At 40.3% G+C, this 18102-nt stretch overlaps 1 protein-coding gene across 6 annotated transcripts in view; it reads left to right on the top strand.

Moving 5' to 3' along the window:
* Positions 1 to 18102, top strand: part of TBC1D19 (TBC1 domain family member 19) — a 112294-nt gene that overhangs the window by 69791 nt on the left and 24401 nt on the right. For all 6 annotated transcript variants that reach the window (XM_073342334.1, XM_073342335.1, XM_073342333.1 and 3 more), the window contains 3 exons: positions 4403 to 4477; positions 10013 to 10075; positions 16681 to 16765. In XM_073342334.1, coding sequence (XP_073198435.1) covers positions 4403 to 4477; positions 10013 to 10075; positions 16681 to 16765 — 223 coding nt within the window. The remainder of the gene's footprint in view (positions 1 to 4402; positions 4478 to 10012; positions 10076 to 16680; positions 16766 to 18102) is intronic.

Below are 18102 nucleotides of genomic sequence, written 5' to 3'. Positions count from 1 at the left end.
TGTTGATATGCAGGCTGCTGTAGCCGACAGCCCAGTCTAAGAGTGGGAGGATTGAGGAATTCCACCCCAGTAGAGGTAAAGGCACAAGGCCTCACACTTGAGCGGTGTGCACTTGAGAGACAAAAAGGGAACAGAGGTGCAGCTGTCCGTGTAACCATGACAGTGACCTTGCAGGGTTTATTGCAATTTTTGTTGTTTCTGATTCTCCTCCCCTAGCTCCTCTTCACTGCAAACTGACTAGGCAGTGCTCTATCACTTCTGATGAAGACGAAACTGGTATGAAGGCAGCCTAGGAATGAGACTGGAGTCTAATAAGGAACTCCTTTAGAAAAGCTGCTGATGGTCTACTTTTTTTTTTTTCTTCAGAGGTCATTATCTAAGTATGTCACTGTTGTCTGTGTTCGCCCATAGCTGTGGTATATGTTGCTGGAGCAAGTTCAGTTGCTGAGCAACCAGCTTTGAAGTCCTGCTGTGTTATTTTTTGTGGAGCAATCCCTAATGTCATCTCTTCCTCCTCCCCTTCTTTGTAGGTTAAACCTGAAAGAGGGAGAGTGGGATGGAACTAATATTAGAGAATGCCCAAAACAACATAGTGTAGCTCAAATAATGGTTGCTTTGCAGCTAACCCCTTCCTCCTGACATCTGGCCCAGCTGAATGTGTCCCTGAGTGGCACAACTGAAAAGAAAAAATAAATAAAATAAGTGGGCAGTGGCCCTTCTAAGATACCACATCTCTACAAAAGAAAAAGGACACTAAACTTTATAAACTACTACATGCCACAAGGGGCCACAGAAATGGTTCCCTCAACCCACCCAGCAATATTGTTAATCTATCCAACTATACTCTTAGGACAGCTTCTTCTGCTGGGCTATCTTGGGGCCTCTCCTTCTGCCCCTCCACCCCCACGAACATGATACAGTTCTGTGGTGACCTAGAATCCTATTTTCGACGTCTCTGACTCAAGGAATATTTCCAACACTCCTCTGAACAACATACTAATCCACAGAGACCTTCCTACCAACACTACCAAAAGAGGGATTCTAGGTGGACTCCTCCTGAAGGCCGAGACAGCAGACTGGACTTCTACATAGAGTGCTTCCGCCAACGTGCATGGGCTGAAATTGTGGAAAAGCAGCATCACTTGCCCCACAACCTCAGCCATGCAGAACACAATGCCATCCACAGCCTCAGAAACAACTCTGACATCATAATCAAAAAGGCTGACAAAGGAGGTGCTGTTGTCATCATGAATAGGTTGGAATATGAACAAGAGGTTGCTCGGCAGCTCTCCAACACCACTTTCTACAAGCCATTACCCTCTGATCCCACTGAGGGTTACCAAAAGAAACTACAGAATTTGCTCAAGAAACTCCCTGAAAAAGCACAAGATCAAATCCACACAGACACACCCCTGGACTACAAAGATGGACTACAAGCCATCAGGAACAGTATCCCCGATAATGTCACGGCAAACCTGGTGGCTGAACTTTGTGACTTTGTCCTCACCCATAACTATTTCACATTTGGAGACAATGTATACCTTCAAATCAGCGGCAGTGCTATGGGTACCCGCCTCACAGTATGCCAACATTTTTATGGCTGACTTAGAACAACGCTTCCTCAGCTCTCGTCCCCTAAAGCCCCTACTCTACTTGCGCTATATTGATGACATCTTCATCATCTGGACCCATGGAAAAGAAGCCCTTGAGGAATTCCACCATGATTTCAACAATTTCCATCCCACCATCAACCTCAGCCTGGACTAGTCCACACAAGAGATCCACTTCCTGGACACTACGGTGCTAATAAGCGATGGTCACATAAACACCACCCTATATCGAAAACCTACTGTTTTTTTTCCATGGGTCCAGATGATGAAGATGTCATCAGTATAGCGCGAGTAGGGGCATTAGGGGATGACAGCTGAGGAAGCGTTGTTCTTCGTCAGCCATAAAAATGTTGGCATACTGTGGGGCCATGTGGGTACCCATAGCAGTGCCGCTGGTTTGAAGGTATACATTGTCCCCAAATGTGAAATAGTTATGGGTGAGGACAAAGTTCAGCTACCAGGTTTGCCGTGACATTATTGGGGAAACTGTTCCTGATGGCTTGTAGTCCATCTTTGTGTGGAATGTTGGTGTTGAGGGCTTCTACATCCATAGTGGCCAGGGTGGTGTTTTCAGGAAGATCACCAATGGATTGTAGTTTCCTCAGGAAGCCAGTGGTGTCTCTAAGATGGCTGGGAGTGCTGGTAGCATAGGGCCTGAGGAGGGAGTCTACATAGCCAGACAATCCTTCTGTCAGGGTGTCAATGCCTGAGATGATGGGGCGTCCAGGATTTCCAGGTTTATGGATCTTGGGTAGCAGATAGAATACCCCAGGTCGGGGATCCAGGGGTGTGAAAACAGACTCCAATGAGAGACTGCTGAAATGGAATTAATTTGCAAACTGGATACAATTAACTTAGGCTTGAATAGAGACTGGGAGTGGATGGGTCATTACAAAAAGTAAAACTATTTCCCCATGTTTATTCCCCCCACCCCACCACTGTTCCTTAGACGTTCTTGTCTACTGCTGGAAATGGCCCACCTTGATTATGACTACAAAAGGTTTACTTTCCCTCCACCTCCACCCCCCACCCCCGCTCTCCTGCTGGGATTAGCTCATCTTAAGTGATCACTCTCCTTACAGTGTGTATAACAACACCCATTGTTTCATGTTCTCTGTGTATATAAATCTTCCCACTGTATTTTCCACTGAATGCATCCGATGAAGTGAACTGTGGCTCACGAAAGCTTATGCTCAAATAAATTTGTTAGTTTCTAAGGTGCCATAAGTACTCCTTTTCTTTTTGCGGATACAGACTAACACGGCTGCTACTCTGAACCCTGCTTCAAAATAGTGGCTTTAAACATGAATATTAAAACTTTTGTCCAAAACCTTTTTTTTTTTAAAGCCCAATTAGTACATATCCTGAATCATTTATATTTTGTGAATATTTTATGTCTGAACTTGTTTAAAGGAAATATTTAACAAAATTCTGATTTATTACCTTTATTTGCCCTTTATTGGAAAGAAAAATGAAAATATATTTTCCCCTGAGCTATTTTCAGTTAACATGAAATAGACACGGTGTTTTTCCTAGTTTTAGAGTTTACTAATTGTAATTGGTCCCTGAGTTTATAGAATTGATTTAATTGAGCATGGTATTCTTCCCACCCCATGTTAATACTCATGTGAAAAGAACAACCACCACCTCCTTATTTTCTTGCATGCTGCCCTTTGCAAACTTACCCGTAAGGCCACTACCCATTCACTTTTCAAGTCCCTCGCTTGATAGAACCATTTCTGCTGCAGCACTTACAAGAAATCAGCCAGTGAATGCTGTCTAGGGTCTTTATCGTTCAAGCTGTTTGAATGTATCCTCTGGAGTCCCACTGAAGTTAGAAGGGTTCGGTGGAAGGGAAGGGGTTGAGGGCAGCTGGATTTTTAAAAAATCCTTGTAAAACTGTGTAAAGCCATGTTCACTTGTAGACATCATGGCAGAGGTAAGTTTTAAGTAGGGAACTGAAAGAGGAGAAAGTGGTTTTGTGGATTTTTGCAGGGAGCTCCTCCCACTCATAGGGGGCAGCATGAGCAAAAACAGAAGAGTGTTTCCTTCCAGGACACTTCCTCTTTGAAAGTATATTCTCCACAGATGTTTAGGGAGTGACCAGGTGATTTAAGATGAACTTGGGAAAAGTCTAAACCTTTCCTCAATGTACTCCTTCCGTGATCTCCTTTTGACATTTCTACTATTTAGGCTGGCTTTTTGTGGGTTTAAATATTTGGATATTCATATTGTATCCAAAGGCCTGACTGGCTTAGTTCTAATTACATACTGATATTAACGTCACTAATATTAAACAAGATTTGATGGAACCCATGAAAACAGAAGTGCATGAAAATAGAAGGTGCTGGAGAGAAGAATCGGAACAGTTCTTTCAGAACTTTCAAGCAGGCTTGGCTCTAGAGAGAGCAAAAGTTTGGAAGACTGAGATATTCCAATTTTGTCCAAACTCTTCCCTTCATTCTCATTTTTTGTGTCATCTAACATACAACTAAGCCATAATATTGTATTATGTGGATCCTCATGCATCTTCCCCAGTTTTTTTTACTTGTTTTATGGAGGAAACTTAGGATGAACAATGGAATGTATCTCTTGACAGTAGGGGAAAGGATATTTCAAATGGTATTTACAGGCAATATGGATCTCTCTCTCTCTTTTTTTAAAATAATTTTTCCTTCTTTTCAGTAATATGCCCTCCTATGTAGCTGTCAGCATTTATTTTACTTATATAAGTATAAATCGGGGTTTTATTTCAGGTTGAAGAATGATTAATAATATTTATTTCATTTTAGGACATTTTGTACTACGAACAGCTTAAGTCCAATGTGATTCAGCATGATCTTTTAGTGGACAGCCTGATTTACAAAGTGAGTAATTCATTAAATAGTGAGTATTTACTGATCAAAACAATAACTCTGTATAAAGAAAACACAAATGTTCTGGTTACATGGAGCATTGGAATAAAGCATGCTCATCTTTGAGTGTCCTCTACATATTCCCATTCATGGGATGTGCTGGCTGTTGCAGACTAGATGGTGGAAACTTCTTGTCGCAGTGCTCTTTGGAGTGTTTGCATCTTCCTCTAATTCCTCCCTCAGTGTTTCTGAATGTTCTGAGGGTGAGACTACAAAAGGGGGTGTGGTGCTCTATGCTTCCTCATTTCCTTCCAACTGCGGGAGGAGGTAGATGTGAACCTCTTTGGATGCTTTGAATCGAGATCCTTTTCTCAATAAGATTTTTGTACCTTAGTCTAGTCTAGCTTGAGCGTTAGTACAGTTAGTGTTAGTTAGGGGATATATTTAGTTAGCTCTTCAATTCTGACTTCTGGTTCCATGATGAATCCAAAGCTGAAATAACCGGATGTTAAGTGTGTGTGTGTGAGAGAGAGAGAGAGAGAGATCATGTGGTCTTTCCAGCATCCATCCATGCTTGCACTAGATGTTTAAATGGCATGCCTGGATAAAGGCCACTCTTCTTCAAGATACTCAAACTTCAGTACCCTGTGAGCACGTAAGGAGCAGCAGAATAGGCTACAAGCCTTACGGTCACAAGAAGCACTGGCTGCAAAGTCTTTCTGCTCCAACTCTGCTAAAGAATCCAGACTTAAGGACAGGAAACTAATATAATGCCTAGAACCTACCAGACCTTGCAGCGCAAAAGGCACTGGTCTCTGAGCTGGTCTCTGGTTCCAAGGCTGTTGCATTATCAGTATCCAAATAATTGGATCCAGCTTTGAAGCACTTAAAACCTTGATTGGTTGTGGCCTCTGACATGAGAGCCAAGCCACATCAGATCTGATAATCTTGGCTCCAAGAAAGACAGTGTCAAGGCTAAGCATGCTCCAAAGGCTGAGACAAAGCTACATGCTGGGGGATTCCTCAGGTCTCTCTGAGCAAGATCAGAGCCTAACTGTTCTGAAGCCAAGGAGAACAAATGATCCATAATGGAGAAAACCTCTCCCAAAGGATCTCTCCTCAGTTCAGAAGGTTGCATCAGATCTGAAAAAACCTCTGTAGCTCTTGTTCCCAGTACATCTTGTTCCTATGGCTCAGGTGCACAGAGCTTCAGTTGGAGTGTTTCTCAGATCTGAATGATTCATCTCTTATGGGAGAGAAGAAGAAATCTACTGTGTCATCCTTCTACACCAGATGAGAGGAAGAGATAGAGGAATCTATCTTGGTATTCCCTGGCCACTTCCCTAAGATCAGCCAGGTTCCCCTTCCCGCCATTACACTTCATTGTTTAGAATAGATGCCAGGATCAGTTATTTTGCCAATAGTGTGATTGTCAGATCTGAGATCAGATCCACTCTCTGAAGAATTGGATCACATTAGAGTTACTGATGTTCATCTGAGCTTTCAGTCACAAAAACCTGACTATACAACTAGATATAATCTGTGTGGGTCATCTTGTCCTATGAGATGTTGCCATAGTTGGGTTAAGTGGCAAGTGGCAGAATTGTCAAGTGCCATCTTGTGTGGTGTGGCCATATTGCCCATTGCCTAGGCATCACAGAGACGTTCAGCCTTACCAGCATAGGCACTCATCTCGGACTAGAGATAGGAAAAGGCTCACACCTCAGATCCGAGACTCTTGGATCCAGTTTTTATATCTACTTAAAGAGAGCACTTTCCCACTATAGTGCTGGATGCTTTATCTGAAGAAGAGAAGCCTGTAGTTCAAATGGAATATCAGCAGTTATACCCAGAGCTTGAGAATGATTCTTCTCCTGATGCGAATGTTCGTAATGCTGCAGTCTCTTCACCTTCAGAGGATTTGCAATTTAATTATCTCATGGGTAGAATGGTTACAATATTAATGCTCCTGAGAGTTGCTTTAGAGGAGACTTCTCACCTAGTTTTTGATATTTTTCGGTTCTAATTCAGAGTAAGGTGCGTCTCCCAGTTTTAGATATGACTATCCTGCCTGACCCCCGGGTACATACTTGGGAAGCTAGCACAAGTCGCTGTCCTTCCACCATAATCATGCTGTTATTTTTAGTGTGCTAGCTCTGGCAGAGTTAGCGTATATCTGTGTACCTGTGCTGGAAATCAGACTCCTAGCTGCTCTGTAGACATGCCCTATGTTCAGAGTGTTGTCTTTCCTGAAAGACATTCTTTCATCTTTGTCATGGTGGATACTCTAAGAGAATATTCTGAAAGGGAATCATTCAGTTTTCCTAACTCCATCATTGACAGTCATGTCGGATGAGTCTAAGAGTAGATGGGCAGCGCACCTTCACAATCTGTTAATTCAGGACAATTGGAGTCATGGAAAAAATAGATTTATAGGTAAACTGGAGAGGAGTGCATCTGTCTAGCTCTCAAATTTTTTCTGTCTCACATCCAGAACAAAGTAGTGCAAATTGTCACAGACAAGAAAACAGCAATGAGAAGGGAGGAGCTCACTCGTCTCAGCTGTGCAAGGAGGCAGTCTAGCTATGGGCCTGCTGTATCCACTACAACATCTACCCAATTGCCCTGAACTTAGGCGGCAACTACAGCTACATAATAGATCAGTGCTGTGAGGCAGTTGCATGAATGTTCTGTTAAGGATTCAGTAATTCAGGACATATTCAATATCTGGTGGTTTCTGGAAGTAGATCTCTCCGTCATGAGCCAGAATATGAAATACCCTTGTTTCTGCTCAGAATGGACAGAGACAATCTGTTCACATTGGATGCTTGTCTTCTGAATTGGGGGATGGGCCTGTTATTTGCTTCCTCCTTTTCCTCTTATACAGCGGGTCATAAAGATAAAGCACAATGGGGCCAGAGTAATTCTAATAAATTCTACCTGGCTGAGACAACGGTGGTATATGGACTTTCTTCACTTCTTTGAGGGGGTTTACAACTTTCTGCCAGTGATGGCAGCAAAAGCTGTTTTCACAAGAGGAGGTGAAGGTTCATCTCCCAGTCCTCTTTCTCTACATCTAGCTGCCATGGGTTGTAGGACTTTAATGGACCTTGACAAAAAATCTTGCACTTTAGAAGGTTATTTCCAGGAAGCAATCAACCAGAAAGTGTGGAGTTTAGGTGGTATAAATTCATGACCTGACAAGTGTGTAGTTTCTGTGTGGGCAACAGTTTAGTGTATTAATATTTACTGCATGTAAAGACTCTAGACCTCTCTTACACTACACTTAAACAGCAATAGCAGCGCATCATGTACTATAGATGATAAATCTGTCTTTGCACATGACACAGTTAAATATTTATGAAAGTTTCAGTTAATATGTACCCACCAGTGAAAGACCCAAATTCATCATAGGAAATTAATTTGGTCTTCACCCAGCTCATGAATCCTACTTTTGAACGAAGGGTGGATTGTTCTTTATTTCATATGTTTATTTAAGCAGCTTTTATAATAGTCTTTACATCAGCAAGGTGAGTGAGTGAGTTGCATGCTCTTATGGCTGACCTGACCATTCACTGTTCTTTACGTAGATAAAATTGCCCTTAAACCTCATCCTTGAATCCTTTCAAAAGTGGTGTCTGGATTTCATATCAGTTAATTGCTGGTTGCCTTTCCAAGCTCTCATGCTTATAAAAAGAATCCAAACTACATATTTTAGCTTACTATCTGAATAGGATGAGAGAGCTTCAAAAGTCTCCTAAAATTTTTATTTCTTATGCTGACAGCTGTAAGAACAGGGATATACAGGTGCATCAGATCCTCCTTCTGCAGAAGTTAGGACACTGTCATGGGGTGTCTGGGCCCTTTTTAAAGGATGTCAGGACCAGTCTACCTGTGATGAACTTCATAAAGGAAAAGGAGCCCATGTCAGCCACTTGTCAGTAGCTAAGTGCCCAGGTAGCTAGTTAGCAGCTAATTAGCTAACAAACACCTGGATCTGATAAATAGCTACCAACGCTCAGTTGGAGGAGGGTGCTGCTAGGAGGCTTGTGAGGGAGAGGTGCTCCCAGGGAACACAGCAATAGAATCCTCAGGAGAAGGAGAGGGACTTCCCAGATAGCTGCAGAAGGCCCAGCCCGTGAGGAGCTGCGTGCTGCCAGGTGAGGAGCTGCATTCAACACAAAAGCCCTGCAGAGGCCTTAGTTACAGGGAAGGAATCATACAGAGTGCCTTGCGGGTAATGGGCCTGGGCATGGGATTGCTAGACTCAGGTGGGACTGATAAACTCAGATGAAGTTTGCCTCCCTGCTAAGAAGCCTGGATGAAAGCCTTTCTTGAGTGTCTGCTGAACTTTCTGTTAATAAATCAGACCCTCAGAAGGTGTGCTGGGCCAGGGGTGGGTGGGGACGCTGTTTAATGCAACCCAATGAATTTGACAACCCGATCTGGGAAATTAAGGCAGGGTGACCCACACTGCTGCGCATGGACACAAGAGGCCACACAGGGATGGCACACATCCTTTATAAACACACTTGACTAGCACAGTGGTTACCTCTCTAGCATGTCCAGAAATGTTCTGATTGTTGAAATATGTAAGGCTGCTACTTTGAGGCTCGAGCCACACCTTTGCCAAATACTGTTAATTAGATCCAGCATCTAGATTGGATGCACAGTTCGGTAGGGCCATACTACAATCCTTATTCAGTTAGAATACTGAATCCCACCATCCAGTCGTGGGGTGCTGCTTGCCAAACTATCCCATGACTCGGTATATGCAGAGGACACTTGAAGAAGAAATGGAGATTACTTACTTGTAACTGGAATTCTTCGAGAGGGACTCTACACATTCCCACTCCCTGCCCACCTTCCCCTCTTCTTCAGATTGCTAATGAAATATTGACTCTGTGGTGGACTAGAAGGAACTGAGACAGGGGACACCGTGCCCCCTTTTATAGCCTCTCAGAATGTTCACAAACACTGAGGGGAGGGGCAAGAGCAGCAGTAGGGATGTTTGAGCCCCCTAACAGGCACTGCTGTGAGAAGTTTCCACAGTCCAAGCTGCACCAGCCAATGCATCCCCTGCGTGTGAATGTATGGAGTCCATCTTGAAGAATTCCCGTTACAAGTAAGTAACCTTCTTTTAGCATTAATGACAATTGTAGAATCTAGTCATTATTTAAAAATCCCCGCAAGAACACGGAGGACTTGTCTGCAGGATTGAGCCCTAAACTGCTGGTGTTTGGGGTGGGTAGTTAGTGACGACTCAAGGATGCTTTTTGTTTGATGCTGGTCTGAATAAACACCAAGGGGGGAGTTTTTGGTCTCCAAGTTTTAGTCTAGAATATGATTGTAATCAAACTATTGTAGTGTTTGTGTGTTGTAATTATAAATATGAAGTCTGTGTATGACATCAACTGATAAGTGAAAGGAAACTCATTAATGCTGAAACAATGTCTTTAACCACTATCCTGGGCCTAGATTCTGCAGACATCACCCAAATGAAAAAATTATCTTTCAGTGACAAACTGCTATTTTTTTTAATTGTAGGATGTAAAGCTGACAGCGAGCAACGATGACTACTATTTTGTATTTGAGGATTATTTATATCAGGTAAGTAGCTAGTTCTGCTTTAGAAAAGATGAAAGTATGAGTTTGTTGGATTGTAACACCTTTGGGGCAGGCATTGTGTTTTGGTACATGTTTGAACTAACTGCACCTAACATAATAGGGCTCCTAATTGAGGGCTGTAGGTTCTACTGCAATACAAAGAATAAATAATATCACTTTCTGAATGTAGGTTATAAAAATAACCTTTATGCTGTAGGAAGACGAGGGTCACTCACTCTCCTGTGTCAATGCCCTTGACTTTCTGAAGTCCCTTGTATTATCAAATAGAATATTTTTGAATTTGAACAAGACTAGTGTAGAAGCTGAGCAAGACACTTGGATAGGAGTCTATTGGAGGAGACAAAGAGGCCACCAAATTGGAAATGATTCTACCTATTTGTTTTTTCAATACAATAACGTAAAAGGGATGAAGTCAGCTGGTTCTTTATTTTTCCAGTAGTCATAAGTTAGTTTAAAAAAACAACAAAAAAACTAGAGTTGAAGGACTCACAGAAATTGACTAAGTCTTGAGGAGACAAGTGAAAATCTTAGTTTAAATATAAAAATGTTGCTTGACAATGGCTTACTGTAATGGCTAATGATTTGGTTAAATATTTTAAAAATAAAAAACATAGTAATTATAAATATAGTATTGTGTGGATGCAGCAATGTCATTTTCATCATTTCTAACATTATTTCTAGCAAATAATTTCTAGTTAATTTATATTGAATTATCTACATTACTTCCCTTTAAATCTTTTTAAATGGAAGGAGATTACATTCATGAATTTCCTAATGTGTATTTGATTGCAGTGTCAACATAAATGTCATGGAGCAAACTTACCATTTTCAAAGCACTTTCAGCTTGATTAGTCACAGCTGTTAGGGTGGGCTTGTTTAATTTTGTTTTTTATAGCTATGTGAAACTACATGTGTGCCTTTTTGAAGTTAGTGTGCCCTATGTAAGTCTGAGCTTACGGTCTGGAGGAAAAATTAACCAAGAAATTGTTCTTAATGCTGCTTGTTCCCATACGTAGAAAATGTATACATTTGTAATTAAATATATTTATTCAAATATATCTGTGTGTGTTTGTGGATATATATAACTTTACGCATTTCTTTTAGGTGCCCATTTGAAATTATATCTCTATTTCATCTCAATTAAAAGTACAATTACAGTTTTCAAATAAAAATATATCTTAATTAAAATATGATTCATACTCTGAAAAGAGACTTCATAAAAATTACACCCCAGGTATCCATATTTATTCAGTCTCAAATACTTCTATGTATATTTTTCTCTGTTTAGGAGTTGGAAGATAAATTTTCTGTCAGTCTGAGCATCTCAGCTTGGGAGCTGAAATCAAACTGTTCTTTTGGGTCAATAAATATGTTAGTTATCTGACAGTCATGAAGAAGAAAGAATAATTTTTGTATTGGCTCTACAGTGATGACAGAAATAAAAACTTGTCTCTATCAGTGCTGGGAAGCTTATGTCACTCCGGAACATAGGACAGCAAATTTGCTAAATCTGATGACATTTTTGCATAGTCATTTCTCAGTACATAGCCACATTTGAAGGTTTTATTTTTGTTTCCTTTCAACATTTTAAGTCTTGAGTTATAAAGATGAATGTGATTGTAGGAATTCAAAGAAACAAAAACATCAAAAAGTACTGGATTTTAGCAACATAATCCCCAATGACTTCAACAACGGTCACCTAGCTAAATCCATGTGTGCTTTTTTTTAAAAGTGCAGAGCTAAATTTGGTTCTGAGATTTGAAAAACAACCCTAAACTTCTGATCACTCCTTGTGTCTAGTTCCGTTTAGTACTTTATTCCATTCTGCAAAATGGTTTGTAAAAGAAGTATATCTCCTAAAGACAACCTTCATTCCCTACCTAATCTTCAGCTTCAACTACTTCTCAAATTGTTTCATTCTGCAGACCACCAAGAAGGGGCTCCACAGACCACAATTTAGGAATCACTCTGTTATGGCATATTATTTGCTGATTCCAAATGATAAGTGAGGGGGAAAATGTTGGTTAAGTAAGAGAATTTGAACACTGAAAATTATAGCTTAAAAGGGATATAGAAATCAGTTGTCTGTCTAGTCCTTCGTTTTTTGGCAGAATTAGTTATTGCTACTTAGATTGCAAGCTCTTTGGGGAAAGGATGATGTCTACCTCTTAGGTTTGTATGGCACCCAGAGTGGGGCCCTGATCCTGTCTGGAGCATCTGGGCTTATGATAATGACAAGATTAAATAATAATATTGAGTTGTACCATTGGTTCTTATTTATTTATAAATAGGGGTCTACTTAAATTGTGGCACAATCATACATTTTTTGCAGGCTGGTAACAGCATAAATAGACATTTTGCTATTTATGCTGTGACCAGCTTATGAAAAATGTGATTTCTCTGCAGCATTTCTCAAACTGGGGATCCTGACTCAAAAGGGGGTGGCAAGCTGTCATAAATATAAAGGGAAGGGTAAACCCCTTTGAAATCCCTCCTGGCCAGGGGAAAGCTCCTCTCACCTGTAAAGGGTTAAGAAGCTAAAGGTAACCTCGCTGGCACCTGACCAAAATGACCAATGAGGAGACAAGATACTTTCAAAAGCTGGGAGGAGGGAGAGAAACAAAGGGTCTGTGTCTGTCTATATGCTGCTTTTGCAGGGGATAGACCTGGAATGGAGTCTTAGAACTTTTAGTAAGTAATCTAGCTAGGTACATGTTAGATTATGATTTCTTTAAATGGCTGAGAAAAGAATTGTGCTGAATAGAATGACTATTTCTGTCTGTGTGTCTTTTTTGTAACCTAAGGTTTTGCCTGGAGGGATTCTCTATGTTTTGAATCTAATTACCCTGTAAGATATCTACCATCCTGATTTTACAGAGGTGATTTCTTTACTTCTATTTACTTCTACTTCTATTAAAAGTCTTCTTGTAAGAAAACTGAATGCTTTTTCACTGTTCTCAGATCCAAGGGTTTGGGTCTGTGGTCACCTATGCAAATTGGTGAGGCTTTTTATCCAACATTTCCCAGGAAAGGGGGGGTGCAAGTGTTGGGAGGATTGTTCATTGTTCTTAAGATCCAAGGGTCTGGGTCTGTAGTCACCTAGGCAAATTGGTGAGGCTTTTTACCAAACCTTGTCCAGGAAGTGGGGTGCAAGGTTTTGGGAAGTATTTTGGGGGGAAGGACGCGTCCAAACAGCTCTTCCCCAGTAACCAGTATTAGTTTGGTGGTGGTAGCGGCCAGTCCAAGGATAACGGGTGGAATATTTTGTACCTTGGGGAAGTTTTGACCGAAGTTGGTAAAGATAAGCTTAGGAGGTTTTTCATGCAGGTCCCCACATCTGTACCCTAGAGTTCAGAGTGGGGGAGGAACCTTGACACAAGCCTATTTAGGGGTCACAGTATTGCCATCCTTACTTCTCTGCTGCTGTTGGTGGTGGCGCTGCCTCAAGCTGGGCCATGGGAGAAGCTGCTCTCTGCTCTGCTTTCAGATCTGGATGGCCGGAGAGCGGCGGCTGCTGGCCAGGCGCCCAGCTCTGAAGGCAGTGCCACCACCAGCAGCAGCGCAGAAGTGCAGGATTGCATATTACTTCTGCGCTGCTGTTGGCGGTGGTGCTGCCTTCAGAGCTGGGTGCCTGGCCAGCAGCCATCGCTGTCCGCTCTGCCTTCAGAACTGGGTGGCCGGAGACCGATTTCCTGAGGGAGACCAGATTTCACAGTCCATGACATGATTTTCACGGCCACGAATTTGGTAGACCCCTAGTCCTATTTAATCCTTTGTGTGAAGAATACAGTGAGATAAAGTTGCTCATTTTCAGTTATTTGCATGAGTGTGATTTCTATATTACATTTTTACCACTTTATAACTCTCATACGTTATAATTGAGGTCCACTGATATGGATTGTAAAATTCCTCTTTATCACATGCCCCATGATTTTATTACTTTAAGTTTATCCTTTGAATTTAGTGGTTAATTTTCTTCTTAATTTTGGACTAATAGTATAAACACCTTGTTAGTTTGTCAAATATTTGTATACTTTAAAAATAGCTTGTGTTATGATGGTTTTCTTTTGGCTTTATTTCTCTTCTTTATGAGTGTCAAGGTTCCTCCCCCACTCTGAACTCTAGGGTACAGATGTGGGGACCTGCATGAAAAACCTCCTAAGCTTATCTTTACCAGCTTAGGTCAAAACTTCCCCAAGGTACAAAATATTCCACCCGTTATCCTTGGACTGGCCGCTACCACCACCAAACTAATACTGGTTACTGGGGAAGAGCTGTTTGGACGCGTCCTTCCCCCCAAAATACTTCCTAAAACCTTGCACCCCACTTCCTGGACAAGGTTTGGTAAAAAGCCTCACCAATTTGCCTAGGTGACTACAGACCCAGACCCTTGGATCTTAAGAACAATGAACAATCCTCCCAACACTTGCACCCCCCCTTTCCTGGGAAATGTTGGATAAAAAGCCTCACCAATTTGCATAGGTGACCACAGACCCAAACCCTTGGATCTGAGAACAATGAAAAAGCATTCAGTGTTTTACAAGAAGACTTTTAATAAAAAATAGAAGTAAATAGAAATAAAGAAATCCCCCCTGTAAAATCAGGATGGTAGATATCTTACAGGGTAATTAGATTCAAAAACATAGAGAACCCCTCTAGGCAAAACCTTAAGTTACAAAAAAGATAGACAGAAATAGTTATTCTATTCAGCACAATTCTTTTCTCGGCCATTTAAAGAAATCATAATCTAACACATACCTAGCTAGATTACTTACTAAAAGTTCTAAGACTCCATTCCTGTTCTGTCCCTGGCAAAGACGACTACAGACAGACCCAGACCCCTTGTTTCTCTCCCTCCTCCCAGCTTTTGAAAGTATCTTGTCTCCTCATTGGTCATTTTGGTCAGGTGCCAGCGAGGTTACCTTTAGCTTCTTAACCCTTTACAGGTGAGAGGAGCTTTCCCCTGGCCAGGAGGGATTTCAAAGGGGTTTACCCTTCCCTTTATATTTATGACAATGAGACATAGGATTAATAGATTTTAAGCCCAGAAGGGGCCATTATGATCATCTGGTCTGATTCCCTGCAGAACACAGCCCAAAGTACCTCACCTAGTAATTTCTATATCAAGCAACAACTTCATTTGAGCTATTGCGTACTTTTTAGAAAGATATCCAGTCTTGATTTTAAAAACTTCCAGACACCAGAATTCCTAAGAGAGGAATGCAGATAAATGTTAGATTCTTTGTCCTACTGGGGAACATTGTTTATTTCCTTTTTCGATTAGACTCTCCCACATCAGTTAACATATACTGAGTATTAACTTTGCCTGTGTATTGTTACAATTTGAAGATGATTGTGAGTTATTCAGTAACAGTATTTAATTTAGAGTGTTTATTTAAGATTGTTTATTTTTAAAAAAGATGTTTAAATATGAGAAATTGTTGGGATTCAAAAAAGGTAAAATGTTATCAGAAAAAGAATATTATCTGTTTTCAAATAGAAGTGCAAGTGGTTTACAAAAGTCACAATTTTGCATGTTTGTTTTTGACCAATTTATTATTTGAAAACTATTCACGATCATTTATTCAAAGAAAAAACAGTTTATTTTATGAAACAGAAAATATGTAGTGAAACAGCACTAGAGCATTTAAAACAGTTTTGATTTTTTAAAAAATTGTAGTCCAGATTTAAAATATTCCCTATTAAAAACTATATTAAAGAATGTTTAAAGTTGCGGAGATAAGCACCCAGGTCAGGAAACAGCAGACTCAACTTTAATTCTGCCACCTTGTGTATGTTTGTTGTGGTTCAGTCGTTGACTGCATGATAACATTCAGATCTTCAAATATCATATAATTTAATATGACACAATGTTCCGATAACTTCAGATGCATATATTTCATCTTTTATTATTGTTATAGCTATTCCAGGATTGCTCACAATGTGCTAGCCTCTTTTCTTATAGTTGATATCCTTCTTCAGAATCTAGAATGATCTCCCATATACAGATATATTTGTGTTCTTATCCTAAACTATTTAACACTAAATATGCTTTTTGATGGAGGCTGATATAATGCTGTCTTCCTAATCTGGTATTTTCCCATTGTGTTGTTTCACAATGAAGTAAATGTTGAGAATATATACTATCAAGATACTCTGTAAAGGCTCTGTGTCTGATGGAGAATGTTAGGCACCAGGCAATTTTAGAACTGCACATACACAAAAATGCACATGCTTTGTTTGTTTTTGCAGTTAGTATGATGGCTGTCAATCATGGTAACAGGGTATTGAAATTGCCTGCTAGGCATGTAAGTGTCAGTTACATGCATACATATAACTGCATACACAAATGGTTTACATACACACCTCGGCATAGACTGGTCTGAAAATACAAACGTAGAAATCTTGGATCATAATGTGTTTCAAAAATTAAAATAGTCTCGTAAGAGGTTTTTTTGCTATTAACTCTATAGTATTAGATACAGAAGATCTTAAAATGAAACAACTGTCAGTGCATAATTGTGTGTTTGACACTGTTTTGTTCATCGAGCAAGTCAGCTGATTTTTTTTTACTTTGCTTTCTGCAGGTATTACTCTGTTTTTCCCGAGATACATCAGTATTGGAGCACTTTTCTTACAATAGCGCTACTCCACCCAAATCATACATACGAGGTAAAGTAAAAGTATTGTAAGAGATAATATGAAGAGTAGTGTTGATTGTTGTATGTAGTATACCAAAAAAGCAAATCTATATGAGCTTAATTTATGTATATTACATATGTACACAAAAAGTAAATTAGAAGACAATAATTAAGATCACAAAGTCAAACACTCAAAAGTTAGGAAATGCCAGAATTAAGGTTGCCTATGTATTTGTATTATGTATACAGTCTTTAATTTTCATGATCATATACTGTTTTTTCCACCGAACTCCTGCCTTATTCAGTGCACAGGGTGGGGCAGCTGAGGCAGGGAAAATACTATACTATATTTATTTATTTACTTACTGGTATTAGCACATAGAAACACCAGATATGGACCATGACACCATTGTGCTAGGTGCTGTACAAACACAGAACAAAAAGGCAGTCTCTGTCCCAGTGAGTTTACAATCTGACAGACAACAGTTGGATACAGGCAGACCAAAGGGTGAGTACAAAGAAATAGTGAGAACATATTGGTCAGCATGATAGGCGGCAGTCTCAGCATACTAGCAGTGTAGCTTTTGTCAGTTTTACGTAGGCCTATTGACAAAGGAGAGTTTTATGGAGGGTTTTGGAGGAAGCTAATGTTAGTTTTGAAGATGTTTACAGGGAATTTCTTCCAGGCGTGAGGGTCAGCATTAGACAAAAGCACAAAGTATACAATCATGTAATTAAAGACTATATAATAATGAATACACATATGCACGGGCAATCTTTGTTCTCGTATTTCCTGATTTAGAAGTGCTTGACCTTAATATTATTTTAAGTTAAATTTAATACCACACACCTCATTTAGAACTGGAACTACGCAATCAGGCAGCAGCAGAGACCACCAAAAAAAAAAAAAAAGAAAGGCAAATACAGTACATCCACTGTGTTAAACGTAAACTACTAAAAAAAAAATAAAGGGAAAGTTTTTTTTTTTAATTTTTTTTTTTTTTGGACAAAGTAAGGAAACTTTTTTTTATGTGTAATTTCCTAGGTTTTTACAAAAGCAAACTGAAAAAACAAATTCCATCACGTGTCATTATATTGACACCTTCAGGGGTCATCAGCAGGGTTGGAACCTTGAGATCCACTATACAGACCTCTGCCACTTGAACTCATGGAGTAACTGATTGCAGTAGCAGGTTGTCATCCTCTGTGTGGACAAGTACTACAGGGGGATTCGACATTTTTGTCAGGGTTTTCACAGATATTTGCTGATCGCAGAGGACTCAGGAATCTGGGTTCCATTCCAGGCTCTGGAGAGGAGTGTGCTCTTGCCTCATTCCCTCCAACCTATCTCTGACCTGTCACTTCCCC

This window comes from Lepidochelys kempii, chromosome 4 (assembly GCF_965140265.1).
Source record: "Lepidochelys kempii isolate rLepKem1 chromosome 4, rLepKem1.hap2, whole genome shotgun sequence".
NCBI lineage: Eukaryota > Metazoa > Chordata > Testudines > Cheloniidae > Lepidochelys > Lepidochelys kempii.
This window is presented reverse-complemented; position numbering and strand designations above follow the sequence as displayed.